This window comes from Chlorocebus sabaeus, chromosome 21, assembly GCF_047675955.1.
Source record: "Chlorocebus sabaeus isolate Y175 chromosome 21, mChlSab1.0.hap1, whole genome shotgun sequence".
NCBI lineage: Eukaryota > Metazoa > Chordata > Mammalia > Primates > Cercopithecidae > Chlorocebus > Chlorocebus sabaeus.
In genome coordinates, this window is record NC_132924.1 from 122894893 (window position 1) to 122913421 (window position 18529).

An 18529-nucleotide genomic window follows, 5' to 3' on the forward strand; every position below is an offset into this window, starting at 1 on the left:
TCTCCTTCCAGCTGTTGCTGCTCCCAGTTTTCACCTCTGAGTCTGTGGTCATCAGAAATGGGACTGGGTCTCATGGTTGACAGAGGCTCTGTAGGAAGCAGGGTGGCCCTGAAGCCACAGTAGGGCCGGTGGGGAGAAGAAAAGAGACCCCTCACTGATAAGGAAAAGGGAGAACCAAGAGAGGGCTGGGTGAGCCCCTCACCCAGGCATTTGTTGAGTGAGTTGCTCTGTGTCCAGCCCTGTGGGTGCTAAGGAGAAAAAAATGATTGTCAGGTGTGCCCTGGAGCAAGTTACTCTTTCCACAGGGAACATGAGACCAGCACAGATTGGTCCAAACACTACCAAACTACGCACTGATGCCTCCTTCCAGGCAGGGCTCTCAGCCTTGGCATTGTTGACACTGGTGCTGGGTAATCTTGGTTGGGGGGGTCCTCCTGTTCACTGTGGGAACTTGAGCAGCATCCCTGGCCTCTACCTATTAGATACCGACTGGATACTGGTAGCACACCCCCCATTTGTGACAACAAAAATCATCTCCAGACATTAGCAAATGGTCCCTGGGGAACAAAATCACCCCCAGTTGAGATCCCCTGTCTTAGGATAAAATAATGAACAGAGCAGGAACAGATGCGGGCTGCAAAGAGCAGTCCCGGTCCTGTCTCCTGTCTGTCCCGCCAAGCTTTCCTCACCAAACAGCCCCTGGGCGAAGTTGGATGTGGAAGGTAGTCACTGTCGGTCAGTCTAATTGCCTTCTCCTTCCTCCCTCACAGGCGCCAGGCTCAGGAAGGAGGAGGTGGGAGCCCTTTATGTGGAGGAGTCTGGGAGCCAGAAGCCACCCATCGTGCCCTCCAGGGAAGCAGTGGAGGTTCTGAAGGACTGTATCATGGAGCCTCCCGAGAGACTCTTGTACCCCAACACCAGCCAGGAGGCCCCCGGGATGTCCTGAGGGACAGGGAGTCCTTGGGACTGCCTTGGAGACGCCTCTGGGATCACTGGGACAGGCTCTGCAGATTCTAGGCTGCCCTAGGATCTCCTGCTGGTGGTGATGGTCTCTAAGCACCAGGAAGTGGGCCGTGGTGTCCTGGAGCAGCAGGGGTATTAGGAGGTGCATGACCTGTTTCCTGAGGCCCATTCAGCACAGCCATGCCTCACAGCACACAAATGTGCCAGAAGGTTCTATATCTCAAGTTCATTTTTAAGGTGCTCCAGAAAATAAACCCATCATGAAAGGTTTCAGCCCCTGAGTTCTGGTGGCAAGAGGACTGTCCTGGTGGGGGAGACTGTTGGACATCCCTGGGGAATGTTCCAGGGAGGCTGCCCACAGCCTAGTGAGAATGGGAAAGGCCACTTTGTTAGAGGGGAGGCTGACTCTGCTCTAGAGACAGCTGGCCTGGCTGCAGGAGCCCCCAGAGGCATTGTTCTGGGACTTCCTACCCTGGCTCCCGCAGCAGAAACAGTGAGGCCTCGATCTTGTGCGGATCTGTACCTCTTCCCAGGGCTTCCTTCAGGGCGAAACAATCCCAAGCCCTTTGCACAGAGCACCCAAGAAAGTTCTCTTCCTGCAGCTCCAGATGGTAGAGCTGGGGCTCTTCTGGCAGGGGGTCTAGTGCTTCCCGCAGAGCCGAGCCGCGTTTGACCTGTGGCACGCCCGGCCCGGTTTCCTCAGGAGAGGATGGGACCAAGTTGGAGTTGGGAGGCTTGGGATGCAGCCCCAGCTCTGCTGCGGGCAGTGGTCTGATTAATCCCTTCCTCTTTTCTGTGCCTCAGTTTCCCTCTCCATGAAGTGGCAGCAGAGAATCCAAGTGCCTGCTGACTCCCCACCTGCCCTAGGATTAGTGAATGAGAGCCTCGGGCTCCCTGAAAGACCTGACTGCAGTGTGGACTTATCTGCCTTCCGCCCCATCCTCGTCCTTAGTGGGACAGGTAGGAATTTGTCTCCAAAGTCCTTGTTGTAGGAGTTGCTCTCTGAATGCACCATCTGCATGACAGGCTAGTCCACTCTTCTCCGAATTGCCCTGGGGACTCTGCACCAGGATCGCCAGGGCCCACTGAGACATCCCGGAATGGGGACTCAGTGACAAGGGCTCTGAACAAGCTCCTCCAGGGTCTGTGGGCCTGCTCCAGCTTCAGAACCACAGAAGCACCACCCTAGAGGCACAGAGGGGCTTCCGGCACTGCTAGGTTCACACCCTCCTTGCCCATCTTCCACCTAAAGCGAAGCACTTTTCCTTCCGGGGCAGCTCCATCTTGGCAGGCTCAGGAGGCCGCTTATCAGGAGGGGGATGATTTTGTCTAGGTTCTGCCTTCCTTAACCATGGGCAGGAAATAAGGAAAGTCAGCACGCAGGGCTTCTCCGCCCTGCCTGACACTTGTTTTAAACAGGCAGGAAGTGGGTGCCATCCATCCCAGCTTGCTTGCTGCCTGGCTCAGGCAGGTCCTGTGCTGTGCCGCAGGCCCCTGTGGGTGGGCCCTTTCTCCATAGTCTGCTGCTTCCCATTCCCAGGGTAGATGCTGGCATCTGAGTACCTGAGTACCCTTCCTATTCCCAGGGTAGAAGCTGCTGTCTGAGTACCTTTCCCATTCCCAGGGTAGATGCTGGCGTCCAAGCCCCTCCCCAGTACTGCAGGTGCCCTAGTACCCCATATGCCCTTTCATCCCCCACCCCAACACTTAGCCTCAACACTGTTGCTTTCCTGCCGTTTTCAGTTCTAGTCAGGAATTCCTTTCTTGCTTTCTGCCTTTGACCTGTGGAAATGTCTCCCAGCCGTGTGGGTCTGGCGGTCAGAGGGACCCCTCAGGCCTGCGGTGTGGGAGCTCTGGGAGGTGTTACCATCCACGTGGCTAAGACATGCACAGGCCTCCCTCTCTCCATCACCGTCTCCATGGGCGTTCAGGAACTTGCCCAGGTCAGGCACTGTGGATGTGAACTGGTGGAAGGGGAGGGAGAAAGGCTTTTTTAGGTGGGGCTGTAGCCTCTGCCCTACCCACAGGGATTCCACATCAAGGTGCTGTTCCAGCACACACGCTTCCCGCGGCCTCTTCATCCTTGAAGAATCCCTCAGAGCAGGGGGCCATCCTGTGAGCAGCCGTGAGTGGGTCTCTGTGGGAGCAGTTCTGGAGCTGAGGTGGAAGCCAGGGGAAGCCCCTCGCCCTCTCCACGTCAGCATCAGTGTGCTCCGAGGACACCGTCCAGTGCCTTCCTTAGGTGGTGGGAAAAGCGGTCCCCTTGCAGCGGGGCCACTGAGAACACTACTCGATTTCTCAAGGGGCACAGGCCTGCTCCGTTCCCCTTTGTCAGCCAATGACCAAGAAGGAAGAAGGTGACTGCCGTCTCATTCCTGAACTTCCTCATTCAGGACTCCCGTCGAAACACAGTGAGCGTCCTTATCCGAGGCCCCGGCCCAGGCCGGCCCCTTGGCTTTGTTTGGAGAGGCTGGCTGAGTTTCGGCCCCTAGTGCCCAGAGACCCCTTTATTGGAGAGGCTTCCTGTTTATGCCTCACAAGAAGAAAAACCACAGGGCTCTGGGAGTGGAAGGAGCATGCACTCCCGCTTTGGCTGGAGTCCCAGCGCTTGTCGCCACCTTCCTCCTTGCCTGTAGTCTTGACAGCATCCGTATGTACGTGTCCTGGCATTCCCCTCCCTCTCCCTGATGACTGATGCCCACCGGGTCTGACATTCCAAGTAACCAGTATGTAACTGGTAGTTTGATCCCAGTAGCCATAGTGACTCCAGGTGGGAGAGAGGGAGCCAGCCCCCTATTCTGGAAGATACCTTAGAGTATGTGACCACGCTCCAGAACCTTGCTTCTCTCTCCTGCAGAGGGTGGGTTTCTGGGGTGCTAAGTACCTATCAGAACAGCGTGGAGGGGCAGGTACACTAACTGGCCCTTGGATGTTCTCTCCTCCATTTTCAAAGATGAAAGGAGGTTTTAAAAACCATGTTTGATTCCTAACCTTTTGCTACCTGAATAAAGCAGAGTCTATTTCAACACATCTCTGTCTTGTGTGTCCCTAAGCAAGGACCAGGAGCTCGGAGAAGTGGACGGAAAGAGCTCTGCCCTCGCTCAAGAGGGGACAGGGCCAGGAACAGAGGTGGGCAGGGGAAGTGCCTGTGTGTTCACCTGATTTTTGTCTTTCAGTTTCTTTCCTCTCTAGTCCTTCATAGTGAGCTCAATCATTTTTGCCAGATAGAAGGTAGAGATGAGAGTTGGCTGTTTGGTGAGTTATAATTAAGGGCTTGGCTCCCTTTTCTGGAGTACTGTATAGTTTACAAAGTGCTTTCACATACATGATCTAATTTGGTTTACTGAAATTAAAAAGTTAGACTTTGAAGGAAAAAACATCGATTTCCACCAGTAGTAAAAGCTGCTGCATCAGACCTGTCACTCAACAGCGCTCCTTGAGGCCTAACTCCTGAGATCCCTCTGGCGAGCCCTTGCGGCTCCACATCCTCTGGCGGCATGCTCCCACAGGACTGCAGCAAAGGCTTCAGAGACTCGGGATACAGCCACGTCTCTTCGGTGAGGAGACTCAATCTTACTCGAGTGTATGTGATTTTTTTAAAAAAGACATTGAAACAACTATCGAAGCAGAGGCACAGGCAGCAAGGCTTTGGGTTTGTGACTGGGAATCCATGCGGCCTCTATGCGGTGAAGACCTGACCCCGTGGTGGGGGTGAACAGGGTCTCCCTGACCCCTTCCCAGGGTTCCTTTGGGAAGATGGATTTCACTAGGGGAAGCGCAGTGCTGGTAGCCTCCACGCTCAGGCTGGGCAGGGTAGGCTCCCAGGGAGGTAGCTCCCAGCGCAGCCTCTTCCATCACTCCAGCCGGAGCTAGAAGGAGAGAAGCGAGCTGAGGCTCTGGAAGGTGCTGCACTCCTGCCTTTCTTTTTCCCAAGGGTCCTCTTGACATCCGGAGTGCAGTCAGCAGGCCTTTCCAAGTGGGCTGGCTGCCTCAGATGCCTCAGCCCCTGTTGCTGGGGACGCTTCGGTGGGGCCTCCTCACTGTGGGCCTTCTCTTGGGTCAGTGTGATCCTCATGTCCCTTTCCCATGCCAGCGACACTCGTGGGCTTCATGTGGCTGGCCTCTGCTCCCAGGGCTCTGGAGATGCTGCCTCTGACTGCAGCTCCTGCCACACTGGCACCCGCGTGGCCACTGCTCCCCTCTACGCCTGGGAATAGCTGCCCAGAGACTTCCTATTTTGAACCTTTTGCTTTGCTCAGGCAGCCAGCAAGTGCCCTGGCACTCACAGCAACAGAAGGGCCCTGCAGTGCTGCGGTTGTGCTGGTGAGCCCAGAGAAGCTGAGAGGCACAGACACACTGGGAACACTCCAGACAGGCGCAGGCCTCTGGGTAGTGACAGTTTGCAAGTGTTCCGTGGTCCTGGGCCCTGCACAGGCTTCTTGGCAGCCAAGAGAGGCTGTGTCTGCATTTAATGGGCACACCTGAAAAAGCGGCCCCTCACCGCCTAGGCAGTGTCCTCCCACATCCCCAGGAGGGTCTTCCTGTGCCATCTGAAGTCCACTTAGTGGGAAGCCTTTGCCACACTAGGACACTTTCAGGGCTACTCCCCTACATGGATGTGCTCATGGATGGCCAGGGCTGTATGGCTCTTGAAGCTCTCCACACACTTGGCACAGACGGATGGCTTTTCCAGTGGAATCTAAAGGACTTGGGCATTCTCAGAGGCCAGTCTGGCCTTGGGGTTTTCCAGCTTCCCAGAAGCCTGCAGAATCATTCTGGGAGGTTCCCAGTTGCCTCCAGAATCATCTTCAGTCTCGTTTCTGACATTGTTACCAAATTCTGTGGAAGAGAACTCAGATGTTAGCTTAGTGATGGGGACACACTCCTTTTGTTCGGTGTGACCTGCTCAGCCCCCAGCCCCAACGAGATGATGGCTAAGGGCAGCGTCCTGTGGATGCCGCAGCCAGGGCCAAGTGTGGGTCAGCATCCCAACTCAGAGGAGTGGCCCAGTTGGTCTGAGAACACTGAAGTCCCAGAGCCCTGGGTAGGGACTTCCGACCAGCATTGTTCCTGCTCTCATTCCAACACATGTGAAGGGAATGTCCCGGTCCAGGGAGCCAGGGTTTTCTTGCTGCCATCTGAATAATTCCCTGCAGCAGCCACTGCTGGACAGCAAGCTTGGCAAGCCTTCTTATGCAGAAATCAAAGTCATTTTTATAAAAAGTATCACAGAGTCCCTTATGAAGAGAGCTGGACAGAGCAGGAGCCGACCCTTCCCTGACTGCCCAGTTCAGTGAGCCAGGTTAAATATCTGCCGTCAGCAGCCTGCCATGAGGTACAGTGAGGACCTTCTACTTCATCCCTGCAAGCTGGGTTGTGTCATAAAATGCATACTTTATTTTCCTTCTTCCTGTAGAGAATCAGAAAGCACATGATGGAGGTTTCAGAAAAGGGCTTGTGAGATTGAGCATGTCAGAGCTGAAGATCTGTGGCTGTGAGACATGTCCTCCTGAAAGAGCACACATGAGCTCACACAGCCACGGCACCGGATTACCCTCACCCAGATTGTCCCCTCAGTGTAGCTTGTCTCCAGAGGTTTACACTGTGGCCGTGTTTCTCACAGGTTACCCAAGCTCCTGTCCTAACGGCAGGAAACAGAGAAGTACAAAACCTGAATCCAAACCACAGAAGTGCTAGAACCCAGGAGGCACTAAAGGCTCAATGGATATGGTTACCTTTGTGCCAGAAATGTTCCATCAAGACTTACCTGGCTGAGTGGTAGCTTTTTGGCCTCTGTTGGGGGCTGGGAATTCTTCACCCAAAGCTCACGTTCCCTTTCAAGTCTACAAGTGATCTCTGGTTTGGTAGCAGCATGCACCGTAGGGAGAAAGACAGCCGAGCGCCCCTTAACCCACACTGAGCACACATAGACCCATGTCAGTCCTGAAGCCTGACTTGTACCACCCGTTTAATGCCTGGGCTCACCCCATCTATTTGGGACAGTGAGGGTAGGTTGTAAACCTAAGAAAGCTCCAGAAACAGGCAGGGCCTGGCATACAGGTAGGAATGTTTATTTCAGGGCAATAACAGGAGTGCCAAGGGCTGATAAAACAGTGCAATTGTCATGTTTTCCCACTGCCAGGGGCCCTTGAAGGAAAAACAGGCTCAACCAGTCACAGAGACAACCATGCTCTAGGTAAGTTCTCCCTGACCCCACAGGCCAAGAGTGCCCCATTAGATGGCAAGCAAGCAAGGGGCCAAGGTCCTCACCCAGCAAGACTCCCAGCTCCTAATTCCTTCTTGTCACATCCTGGTACAATTCCTTCTTCTACTCATGGCCACCAGAACAATGGGTGGGAGATAGGTGGTCACATCCTTAAATGTCACAGGCCTTACTTGCAAAGACCTGAGCACAAGCCCTAGGTGTGAGCTGAGAGTGTGGAGGAGACACTAGAGTAGGAAGGAGAAGCCTTGGCCATGTGTTCTGGCTCTTTTACTGATGAGCTGTGTGGGCCTAGGCAAGTTACTTCACTTCTCTGGGCCTCAGTTTTATCACCTGTAAAGCGATAGGATTGCCTCAGAGAGCCTCTAAGATCCCTTTCAGCTAAAAACAAAGTTCTAGAAAAAAAATACGTGGTACTGTGGAACTCCGGGGAACTGTTTAATCAGGTGAACACTTTACCCATGGAAATGGGGCTCCGGCACAAAGCTGCTCACATCTTCTAGTCACGCTCCAGGGAACAGCAAGAGCTTGCGGGCCCAGATGAGGCTTTAGTGGTTGGAAAAGGAGCCAGTTCCTGGTTTTAATCCCTTCATGGACCTCAGACTATCACAAAGCTGCCAAACAAATGACACATGCAATCACATGCAAATTAGGACAGAAATGAAACATCAAAAACATTAAAGGAAAAGAGAGCTACAGGCTGCTAACATGAGTGGCTGCTCAGACTCAGTACTGTTTTTGCTTCTGGCCAAAGCCAAGACAAAGGAGCAGAGGCAAGAAAGGAAATACACTGCACTCTACAGCTGTCATTTTATACAGAGGATTTTTTTTTTTTCCCAGAACAAAATTTTTAAAAAGTCCATCTTTTTTGAGCTACGGAACTTTCGTGGTGCCTTTTTTTTTTTTTTTTTTTTTTTGAGATGGAGTCTCGCTCTGTCGCCCAGGCTGGAGTGCAGTGGCGCCATCTCGGCTCACTGCAAGCTCCGCCTCCCGGGTTCACGCCATTCTCCTGCCTCAGCTTCCAGAGTAGCTGGGACTACCGGCGCCCGCCACCTCGCCCGGCTAAATTTTTTGTATTTTTAGTGGAGACAGGGTTTCACTATGTCAGCCAGGATGGTCTTGATCTCCTGACCTCGTGATCCGCCCGCCTGGGCCTCCCAAAGTTCTGGGATTACAGGCGTGAGCCACTGCACCCGGCCCTCATGGTGATTTTTTGAAGGCCTCAATCGACAGCCTCTTAACTCTATCTCCTGGATGCCAAGTGCACCCTTATCCTAGGCCAGTGTTCTCAACAATGCACACACTCTGGATGAGAAAAATAACCATTGTTTACAATCTAGCTAAAATCTCACCTCCTCTAGGGAGTCTTCCTGGATTTCTCCACCCTCTGAATTCTCATAATGGGCATTTGGCTACCTTGATCACAGGGCTCTTAGAACTGTGCTGGCCAGCATTATGATTTTACCAGAATATGTCACTCCTCAACTACTTTAGAAACCCCTCAAAGGCTAAGATGGTATTTTATACCTAACAGTTTGGTGTCACCCCACACCCACCTCCAACATGCATGAATTGAAAGGATGGATAGTGAAGTTTCAACTAGGGAACAGAGAAGGGCGGATGTGACTGGTTCTTGCTTTCGGAAAACCGCCAGGAGCACACATCGCTGATGGGGTCAGTGCAAGGACAGGCACATTTCCCTTCCGCATCAAGTGGGGACTGCGCCTCCCCATGTCCTGAAGCCAGGGAATATGTGTGGCCGGCTGCTTAGGGTAGCACTTGTTGCTAGAGATAGCGCCTGGAGGCCATTGATCTGTAAAAGGGATCTCTACAGAAGATGGGGATTTTTGATTGCCACAGAAGGGATATGTGAGATCCAAACGCCCAAGGAGGAAAGCAGGCTCTGGAAGTCTCTTCCAGCCCTGATGGAACAAACTACCGAGCCTTATTATGCTAGGTGTTTTCCACATGCCTATTCATTTAATCCTCCAGGAACCTTGTAAGAACGGCCATCCCATTTTATATTTAAACAAACTGTAGCTACCGACGCAAGGAGTCAGGGATCTAATCCCAAAGCCTCTGCCGGGTTCGCTACAGATGGATGTCCGCGAGGATGCCAGCCCTCCGCCTCCCGCCGGGTCTCTGAACGCCGGCCCGGCAGGTCCAACCTCATCCCGCTCCCCGCCACCGAGACGCTAAGCCCCCGCCTTCCCCCAAACGTCTCTGCGCCGCTGGCGCCTTTCTGGCTCCACCGCCTCTGACCCCAGGCCCTGGTCCCCGCCCGCCGCTCCGCTTGTCCTGGGAGTGAGGAGAACTCGTGCCGAGGACCCGGCCAGAGGGACCGCGGGCACCGCCCTCCCGCCGCGTCTCTGGGGGCGAGGCCATTCCTCCCGCGTCAGACCCCCGCAGGGCCGTCAGGTCCCGGGCGGCCCAGGCTGCGGGTCCGCAGGGCGCTTCGGGCCGAGCCAGGGGGGCGCGTACGGGCAGAGAACGCCCCGAAAGACCGCTGGGGTGGGATCCCAAGCTCCAGGGGCCTTCGGAAATAAGAACGCGGCGTGACGTTGGCTGTGCCGGCTCGGGGCCGACGCTGACCCTACAACTCCATCGCCGCACCCGGACGGCCGCACCCCCTCTACCTCGGCGTTTCTCTCGGTCCGCTCAGCCAATCAGCGAGTGGGCTCCTAGGCAGGTCTTGAGTGACAGCGCGGCGGGCTGGATCAGGAGGTGCGCGTGCGCGGCCCGGCCCGGCAGATCGTTTCGGGCGCTCGACTCCTGTTGCGCATGCTCAGCGCGCTGCCCGGCCGGGGACCCGCGCATCTGCAGCGCCCGCTGCTCGGCCCTGCATCCCACCTGGGCATCCTGCGCCCGGCCATGACGGCGCACTCATTCGCCCTCCCGGTCATCATCTTCACCACGTTCTGGGGCCTCATCGGCATCGCCGGGCCCTGGTTCGTGCCGAAGGGACCCAACCGCGGGTAAGGAAGGCGCGCAGGCCCTGCAGACCTCTCCACCCCGGCCCCCTGGCCGGGCTCTCCCCTCCGCCCCGGGGCGGCGGCTTCCTGCCTGGCAGCGAGCGTCCGCAGGAGGGACGCCAGGAACCCGGACGCCACCTCTGAGGTCTCTCTGCACCTGGGTCTCTGACAGCCGGGAACAGGCAGGAGGTGGGGAGAGAGGGCATATACAGATGGTAAAGAGAAGAGTGACATTGGAGATGGCTGTCATCCCTCCTGCAGCCAGTAAAGGGCACAGGTGGCACTGACGCAGTGTGTGACCTGGAGCCAATATCAAGTCTCAGTGTCTTCATGGGTAAAATGGAGATAATGTCGACTCCTGCCTTAAAAGGCTGCTGTGAGGATGACCTGTGGTAACGCGTTTAAAACCCCTCGAGTGCATGGCACTTTGTAGGTATGGGATAAGTTTCGCTGGCGTTATTTTTCGAAGGTCCTCTAGCAGATTGCTGCGCCATTCACCAGTTTCTGCTTCATATTATCCTCAGTTGCAAAGCACCCTTCCCTTGACTACATGTGCCCAGAGGCTGGAGTTTGTCCAATTCACCATTGTCTACCCAGGGCCCAGCCAGGACTGGCACAACCTGCCTAGTAATGTTGAAAAAGGGATCCAGTGCTCCTGTCTCCGGCACCAGCTTGCAGTGCTTTACATCAAAGATCAAGGGCCTGGTTTGGATTAGAGTTAGCTTTGCCCAAAGGCCCTTTGGACTTGTGAGTACTGCCTTTGTTCTTAAAGACAAGCAAGGCTTGGGATCCCACAGCTTCACTTTGTAAACCATTTCCATGTCTTGCATCTCCTGCTAATCTTGGTGAGTTCTTGCTTCAGTTTGACTGAAATTTCTCTGGCTGCACTTGAAGCTTCTGTCTCTGGTCTTCTTTGAGTACACACAAAGTGGCTAGTCCCTGTTCTCTTTGTAACAAGTCACCGGGCCTCAGAAGTGGCTCACAGTCCGCCTGCTTCTTGTCCTGTCTTCTAGCCTATTGTTTTCCTTCCCCTTGCTCCATGAATTTTGAATTCCACAGACCAGTCCCTGGTGGGTTTCCACAAATGCAGCTCTGCGCCCTGCCTTTCCGCGACACATGTGCATTAAGATGGAGAAATACTGGGTGGTAGAGAAGGGAGATGAAGGGAAGGATTCTTAAGGCAATGTGGATGTGGTCAGGGTTGGCCTCTCTGTGAGGTGACACTTTCAGTTTTTATTTTCTGGCTTGCTATTCTTACCCTGAGTAGAACTCAGCCTCCTGTGTCCAGGAGGCATCAGGAAGGCCAATGGAAAAGAGCTGACACCGGGAGCTCTTCTTGCTCTGGTCCTGGCCAGGCGTTGTGAGGTGCTGGCTGCATCTGTCCTGACCCGTGTCCTCTTCTGCTGCAGGGTGATCATCACCATGCTGGTCGCCACCGCCGTCTGCTGTTACCTCTTGTAAGTACTACTCTCCCCAGCTCAAAATCAGCCAGTTCCTTTGTCCTCCCTCCTTTCTTCTTCACCCTAGCCTGCTCTTCCTTCTGTCCTGGTAGTAAATGCCTTTTGAAAGGCTGAACCTATAAACAACAGGAGTGGAGGTGGTGTGGAATGGGAAATAGAGCAGTGGGCCGGAAGTCATGAACCCTGGGCTCTGGATCTGGCCTGCCCCAGTGTTCTGGCCCCGTGGGCTGTAGTTTTCTCACCTGGGCAAGGAAGGAGTCGGGCCATGTCAGTGCTGTCTGTGCCTGACTGGGTCACCTGGAGTGATTGTTCAAACACAGTTTTCAGGCTGCACCCTAGAGTCATGAAATTACAACTCTCGAGATCTGCACTTGGGAATTCCTGTTGTTCATGAATGCCCCCAGGTGACTGGAATGCAGCCATCTTAGAACCACTAGGTGAGAAGCCAGGCACGGTGGCTCACGCCTGTAATCCCAGCACTTTGGGAGGCTGAGGAGGGTGGATCACAAGGTCAGGAGTTCGAGACCAGCCTGGCCAACATAGTGTAACCCCATCTCTACTGAAAATACAAAAATTAACCAGGCCTGGTGGCGCATGCCTGTAGTCCCAGCTATTCAGGAGGCTGAGGCAGGAGAATCGCTTGAACCTGGGAGGTGGAGGTTGTGGTGAGCCAAGATCATACCACTGCACTCCAGCCTGGGCAACAGAGTGAGAATCCAACTCTAAAAAAAGAACCAGTAGGTGAGAGTAAGTCTTCAAACTTGGGATAGGTACCCTGGGGATATAGAAGAACATTCCCAGGGACTCGAGTACCTGGAAGTGTGAGGGAATCAGTTTCCAGATCCTCAGTGTCCATTGTTTGATCTGTTGCCAAAACTGCCATTCACAATAGCCAATCCCTCTTTATTAAATTTTTTAAAAAAGGAAAAAGAAAAAGACCCTGCCCCCGCATCCATCCCAATCCTGCTGTTACATTGCTCCGTATTTAGACGATCCTGGCTGCCAACCAAGAGATGAGTTCAAGTTCTAGTTTGCGGGGAGGCCTGTCTCATGGTTAATCGAGCTGCATTAAGGCTGTTGGGCTTCCCATCTTCCTATGTCTTGTACATTATTTTTATGGGTTAAGCTTGGCATAGTTGGGTGTTCTTAACTCAGAACAATTGAAACAGGACAGGTAAAGTGATGAGATGCTGACTCTTTAAGAGGTAACAGATTCTTTTGAAAGCAACTGGAATATTTTCCAAGGTTGCCAAATATTTCAAATACATAAGACAAAACCCACTTTCAAAATATTTACTTGATTGATTTCTGATTTGATGTATGTTAATAGTTAAAACTGTTTTATCTGATTAGATCATGGATTCTTTATTCCTATTAATCAATTCTCTTATTTTACCTTATGTTTTATTGATTGATTGATTGAAATGGGGTCTTGTCAAGACCCCTGGTCTTGAGACCAGGCCAGTATGGTCTCAAACTCCTGGGCTCAAATGATCCTTCTGCCTCAGCCTCCCCAACGAGCTGGGATGACACCACTGCACCTGGCTGTTAACTAATTAGTTAATTGACATGGTCTTACTCTGTTGCCCAGGCTAGAGTGCAGTGGTGGGATCATAGCTCACTGCAGCCTCAACCTTCTGGGCTCAAGCCATCCTCCCACCTCAGCCTAGCTTTGACCACAGGCGTGTGCCACCACGCCTTGCTGATTTTTAAATTTTCTGTAGGGACAGGGTCTTGCCATGTGGCTAAGGCTGTGCTTGAACTCCTTGGCTTAAGCGATCCTTCCACCTCAGCCTCCTGAGTAGCTAGGATTACAGGCACATGCCACTGCACCCAGAAATGTATAAGCCCTCCTACTGACAAAAACTAAACTTGTTAGAAATAATGATGACTCTTAACACGTGGTTTAACTTAAACTCACTTTTTTTTTTTTCAAAATTCTTCCTAGACGGAGCATCTCTAAGGCCCTTTCTCTTAATGCTATTTCTAGGTCCTTCAGGGCTCGACAAAAGATTCTCACCTGCCCATGGCAGGGCCTCAGAGGAGCTTGGGTTTGGTAGCTGGGCGGGTGGGGCAGACGGAGTCTACACAAGATGTGGGGTAATCCCAAATACTGACCGAATCAACATACGGGAAACAGAAAACACACTGCAAATTGGATGCATAGAGGTAGAAAGGTGGGGCCGTTCTAAGAAAATGTTATACCTAGAAATTATATTTACAAAACATAAACTCAGAGAGAATGCTGATGTAAAGGAGGTAACAATTTCTGATGGCTTCCTGGGCGTTAGGTCCTCCTACCTACGGTGAGGGATTCATAGAGGAACAATATCGATCCTTCCTGCAGAAACAGACAAAGCAGTGTGGATGGTCATGGGGGGCAGAGCATGGGGACCTACTAACTACTGTGGCAATGAAGGTGGGAGCTTTGTCACGAATGACGGGCCAGACAGCCACCCAGACGTCCAACAGTGATGACAGGTGGGACCAGGTCCCTGAGGGTTTTCTGGCCTGAACAGCGGTGGCCTGGCAGCAGCCTAGGCAGGAGGCCCCGGACCCGTCAGCTCCTCACGTCTTGGGGTAGTTCCTTCTCTCTCCTAAGAGGAGATGATTCTGATGTGCTGCCCGCCAGGCCCACCCTGTTTGCTCCCTGGTGCGTGGAGCCTGGGGAGCCTGGACAGAAATATCTGAGGCACAGCTGGGAGTCGCTCCCAAAGTGCCCCTGAGGCTGCCTCCCCTCTTCCCTAACCCCAGGTTCAGCCCCAACTCGGGGATCCTTCAGATCTACCGAACATCAAATGAAACCAAAACCAAACCCACAAATGCCATACCAACCCCATGCACCTGCGGGAGTGTGGATGGCGCCCTGGGCCCTTCACCCTGGGAACACAGGCCCTGCCATCTGCTGGGTTGGCCGCATCCAAAAGAATGTGACCGAGGCCTCCCCTGTGGGTGTGGGAGGACCCTCCTGTGCCAGGCTCACCACGCTTTGCTGTCCCTGGCAGCTGGCTCATCGCCATCCTGGCACAGCTAAACCCCCTGTTCGGGCCCCAGCTGAAGAATGAGACCATCTGGTACGTGCGCTTCCTGTGGGAGTGACCTGCCTGCCTGACCCAGGTACTGTGTGGACGAGGGGTGGGGCAGGTACCATGTGGGTGAGGGGTGTGGGTGAGAGTGACCTGCTGCCCTGACCCAGGTACTGTGCGGGCGGGCAGTGTGGGTGGGGAAGAGGGGAAAGAAAAGGCTTCTTAGACTTCTTGTTGGGATTCAGGCATCTATTTATTTCGTGAAAAAAAAAAAGGCGGGGAAAGGACTGAGCGTCGACTCCCTGCCTGCCTGGCACTGTGTTGGCCGCCAGGGATGAAATGGGAGCCATGCTCCCAGCACCACTCCCCACCCCCCATCCTCACAGCACTTCACCCCAATGCAAGACCCTAACCTGGACGGAGGGAGGGAGAGGGTAAGCTGAGGACCATCTGGGCAAGGGTGAGGGGGCTTTCCAGGGAGAGTCGGGGGGAGCAGAGTCTCCACTGCAAGGCCGGGACCCTTCCATGTAATGTGCTTTTCAGGTGCCCAGCTCTCAGAATGCCTGTGGCTCCACTGTCCCTGACAATCCCTTCATCTGGACCCTCCCCCACACAGCTGTGTCTGGTCTCCCGCTCCCTCCTGCTGGCACCCAGAGACCCGGACCTGCAGGGCCTGCCTGGTCCCTGGAAGTCTTCCCAGTCTTCCCAGCCAGCCTGGGCCCTGGGGAGCCCTGGGCACAGCAGTGGCTGAGGGGACGTCCTGCTCCAATACCCGCACTGCTCTGGAGTTCGTGCTCTTTCCCAAGGAGATGCTGCTGGGGAGCTGGTATGGGCAGGCTCCTTCCCTTTACAGATGGGGCAGATGCCAGGACTCAGCCCATCCTGAGGAGGACCCGTGTGCGCGTGGAGGGTGCTCCGGCCCAGGCCTGGGAGTCGGTGCCCCGTCAGCAGCTCTGCCACCATCCTGCTGGGAACTGGTGGGCCTCTATTGGGTTATAGGCAAGGCCTTTTCTCTGGCATGGAATTGTTAATTTTCTGACACATCTAGATGTGAAATTTCTGAAAATGTTGAAGTAGGGAAACATTCACACACAAAAAGCAACATGGTCATGTGGGTCCAGATGGCCTCAGTCCTAGATATTGGCGCCCTTTGCTGTGTCTCCTCAGAATATCCTGTTCCCCCTCCTCGCACCCGGACCTCCCCTGGGCAGATGTCTTCCCTCCCCGACCCCAGCCTGTCAGTGCAGGTTTGACACGCCGCACTGCACTGAGCACAGGGCAGGTTTGGGCTCTGACTTGGGCCTCGGGCTGCAGTGGGGGTGGATTTCAGAGCCTCTCATGGCAGCATCTAAGTGACCAGAGCTGGGAAGAGAGAGGGGAAGGGGCAGTGTGAGTGGCGCTATGGGGTTGGCCAGCCCTGCCCCTGAGCCAGCCCTGCCCTCTGCCCCCGGGCCCTGGGCTCTGTGCTAGGGATGGTGAAGAATGGGGGTGTGCTGGCCTGGCAGGAGTGGGAAGCAACACACAGGGGTCCTGGGCCTCTTCAGCCTTGCCCTCATGCTTACCCAAGCTCCCGGTGTGGTTAGTGGTTAGCACAGAGCTCACCCGCCTTGCCCGGCTCCCAGCTGAGGGCCTGTCCTCACCGGCGCTCCAGGGGAAGAAACACCAGCCTTGCTTCTGTATGGACTGCGGGTCTGGCCTGCCGTCCTGTTCAGTGGGCATTGTCTTTGGAGCAGCAGGAGAACAGGATGCCTCTCACTCACATGCCAGTTCCCGGCTGGCCAGCGGCTCAGGGCTCAGGCTGGGGCCTCCCATTGACATCCTCCCCCAACACTCCCTCTCCGGGCCTCCATTGCCCCTCCTGTTGGGTGAGGGTGTTGAATGTGACTTGTGCTGAAACCCTGGTTCATATCTAATAAATAATGGTGATGAAAAGATTACTGTTTGGTGACAAAGCCCTGGCCTCTGCCTGTGTGCAGGTCCCCTGCCTCGCCCACCTGGTTCTTGTTTCTCCAATGGGTGGGTCTGGGGAGGGGAGCAGGGAAGGATTCCGGGAGCTGCAGTTATGAACACAGACACCCAGGACTGCTTTCCTGAGATCTGGAGGAAAATCCGGCCCGCTGCTGACTGCCCAGATTCCGTGGAGAACCAGGCCTGGCAGGAAGACCAAGGACTTGTTCAAGTGCAGCTTTGAGCACCACTCGTCTGGGCCCCAGAGGACAGAGTGCAGGACTCCTGGCACTGTGCAGTGAAGCAGGTCCCCAGCGGCTCCAAGGCCTGCCTCATGAAATAGCCTAGGGCTGGGATCTGCCAGCGCGGCTTCCTGCAGGGCCAGTGGGGAAGCGGGCAGCAGGAGCCCAGCCCTCCAGCCCAGCCTGTAGCTCAGGACAGAGCTGAAAGAACTTCCCTGGAGGGACAGCAGGGTGGGGCGGGACTGGAAGGCGCACAATGGAGGCACCAGAGCACTGAGGGCAGAAAGCCAGCTGAGGAGCTTGGATGGATCCCAAGGGCCATGGGAGCCGTGAAAGGGATTTAAAGCAGGGCCGTGACATGGCCATCTGGATTTCTAGCGTTAGCTCTACAAGCTACACAGTGGATGGCAGGCTGGTCTGACATCTTTATTAGGGCCCCTGGTGGAAGTGGTGAGGACAGAGAAGCGAGGGGGGAGCTGCATGGCTGTGACCCATAGAGACGGAGGCTGCCGGTGGTGGGGAGTGCAGCAGGGGCAGGTCTGAGAGTGGCTGTGGGAGCTGGGGTGTTTTGTTTTTTGTTTTCTGCTGAATCGTGTGTGTCCAGGGCACCCCGTGGAAGTGTCGGTAGTGGGTGGCTGGGTGGGGTGGATGGTCAGGAGGAAGATGAGGCTGCAGGATGCAGAATTGGAGCCATCGGCATAAATAACTGGTGATCCCTGGGGGGTGCAGGTTGCTCAGGGGGTTCCATGTGAGAAAAACCCAGAAGAGAACCCCAGGGAGTGTGAGGTCACGGGGTGGGTGGGTGAAGCTGGGCCCGTGGAGGATGCTGGGAGGTTGCAGGCAGCTGGAAGACAACCAGGTGAGTGTCACTCAGGAGGATGAGAGGTTCAACAGGAGAGAGTGGTTGAGGCAGCACAGACCCCCATTGTCCTCTACCTCCAAGAAGTCAAGGTCAGCTGGCATCTTTGGTGATGGGCAGTAAAGTCAGACTGCAGTGGGCTGAGAGTGAGTGGGCAGGTGGGGGGTGAAAAACAGTGACCTCAGGATGGGGACCCTGTGGACCCAGTGAAGCTGGACCTGGAAAGATGACACTAAACAAGGAGGGACCTTCTGGGCCCATTTTCCCAGGTCGCTGTGGGTCAGCCCTGGGCCTGGGGGAACCACTCAGCCAGTTCCTGCAACTGCAACTCTAAAGCCACACCCAGCCCACCACAGGCCCACCATGGGGACTTCAGGTTCAGGATGCTGAAGATCCGCGTTGGCCCAGGATTGGGGTGGGGGGCACGTATCCCAAATGACTGCTTCCCCATCTCGGTTTCTGCTGAGTTCTTGCCTTCCATAACGTTGGATTGGTGGCATCTTTAGACACTCTCCCGGGACGTGTGTGGCTGTAGGTGAATTCTCACTGAGCACCCTGGGCGGCATCATCTGGGCCTGGGAGGTGGAGTCCTGGAGAGCTGCTCCCTGCTCTCTGGGCAGCCTCTGGACTGCTGAGGGCCGGCAGCTCCTTCCCAGGCAAGGTGGCCTTTCCCACGTCTTCGATCCTTCCTTCCTGTGCAGCCATTCCAGGAGAGAGGAGACGGGCCCAGAGCTCATGTCCACTGCACTCCCTGGCGCAATCCAGTCTCCCACCCTTTGGTGAGGACCATGTTCCTCCCAGAGGCTTTCCCTCCACGCCCAAGGCGGGAACCTGCAG

The 18529-nt window shown here is 54.8% G+C and overlaps 2 protein-coding genes and 1 long non-coding RNA gene across 13 annotated transcripts in view; 2 read left to right on the plus strand and 1 right to left on the minus strand.

Annotated features, from left to right (window-relative positions):
* Nucleotides 1-3993, plus strand: part of ZNF862 (zinc finger protein 862) — a 29310-nt gene extending 25317 nt beyond the window's left edge. For 6 of the 10 annotated variants that reach the window (XM_037990940.2, XM_073009489.1, XM_037990938.2 and 3 more), the window contains one exon: nucleotides 771-3993. In XM_037990940.2, the coding sequence (XP_037846868.2) occupies nucleotides 771-946 (176 nt within the window). In that variant the 3' untranslated portion in view covers nucleotides 947-3993. The remainder of the gene's footprint in view (nucleotides 1-770) is intronic. The other 4 variants (XR_005238104.2, XR_005238103.2, XR_005238105.2 and 1 more) reach the window with 4 other exon arrangements.
* On the minus strand, nucleotides 2968-9881 carry LOC119621554 (uncharacterized). Its single transcript, XR_005238110.2, has 2 exons — nucleotides 9823-9881; nucleotides 2968-7800 (listed from the first exon to the last, which is right to left on the minus strand). It is a non-coding gene; the product is annotated as an uncharacterized lncRNA (long non-coding RNA).
* Nucleotides 8968-16576, plus strand: LOC103227203 (V-type proton ATPase subunit e 2). Of its 2 annotated transcripts, none has more exons than XM_007983408.3 (4): nucleotides 8968-10161; nucleotides 11568-11615; nucleotides 14624-14735; nucleotides 15188-16576. In XM_007983408.3, the coding sequence occupies exons 1-3, from the start codon at nucleotides 9968-9970 to the stop codon at nucleotides 14715-14717; spliced, it is 336 nt and encodes a 111-aa protein (XP_007981599.1). In that variant the 5' UTR covers nucleotides 8968-9967; the 3' UTR covers nucleotides 14718-14735; nucleotides 15188-16576. The 2 variants fall into 2 exon arrangements, with proteins under 2 accessions (XP_007981599.1, XP_007981601.1); XM_007983410.3 differs by having other exon boundaries at nucleotides 15261-16576.
* The last annotated feature ends 1953 nt before the right edge of the window (nucleotides 16577-18529 follow it).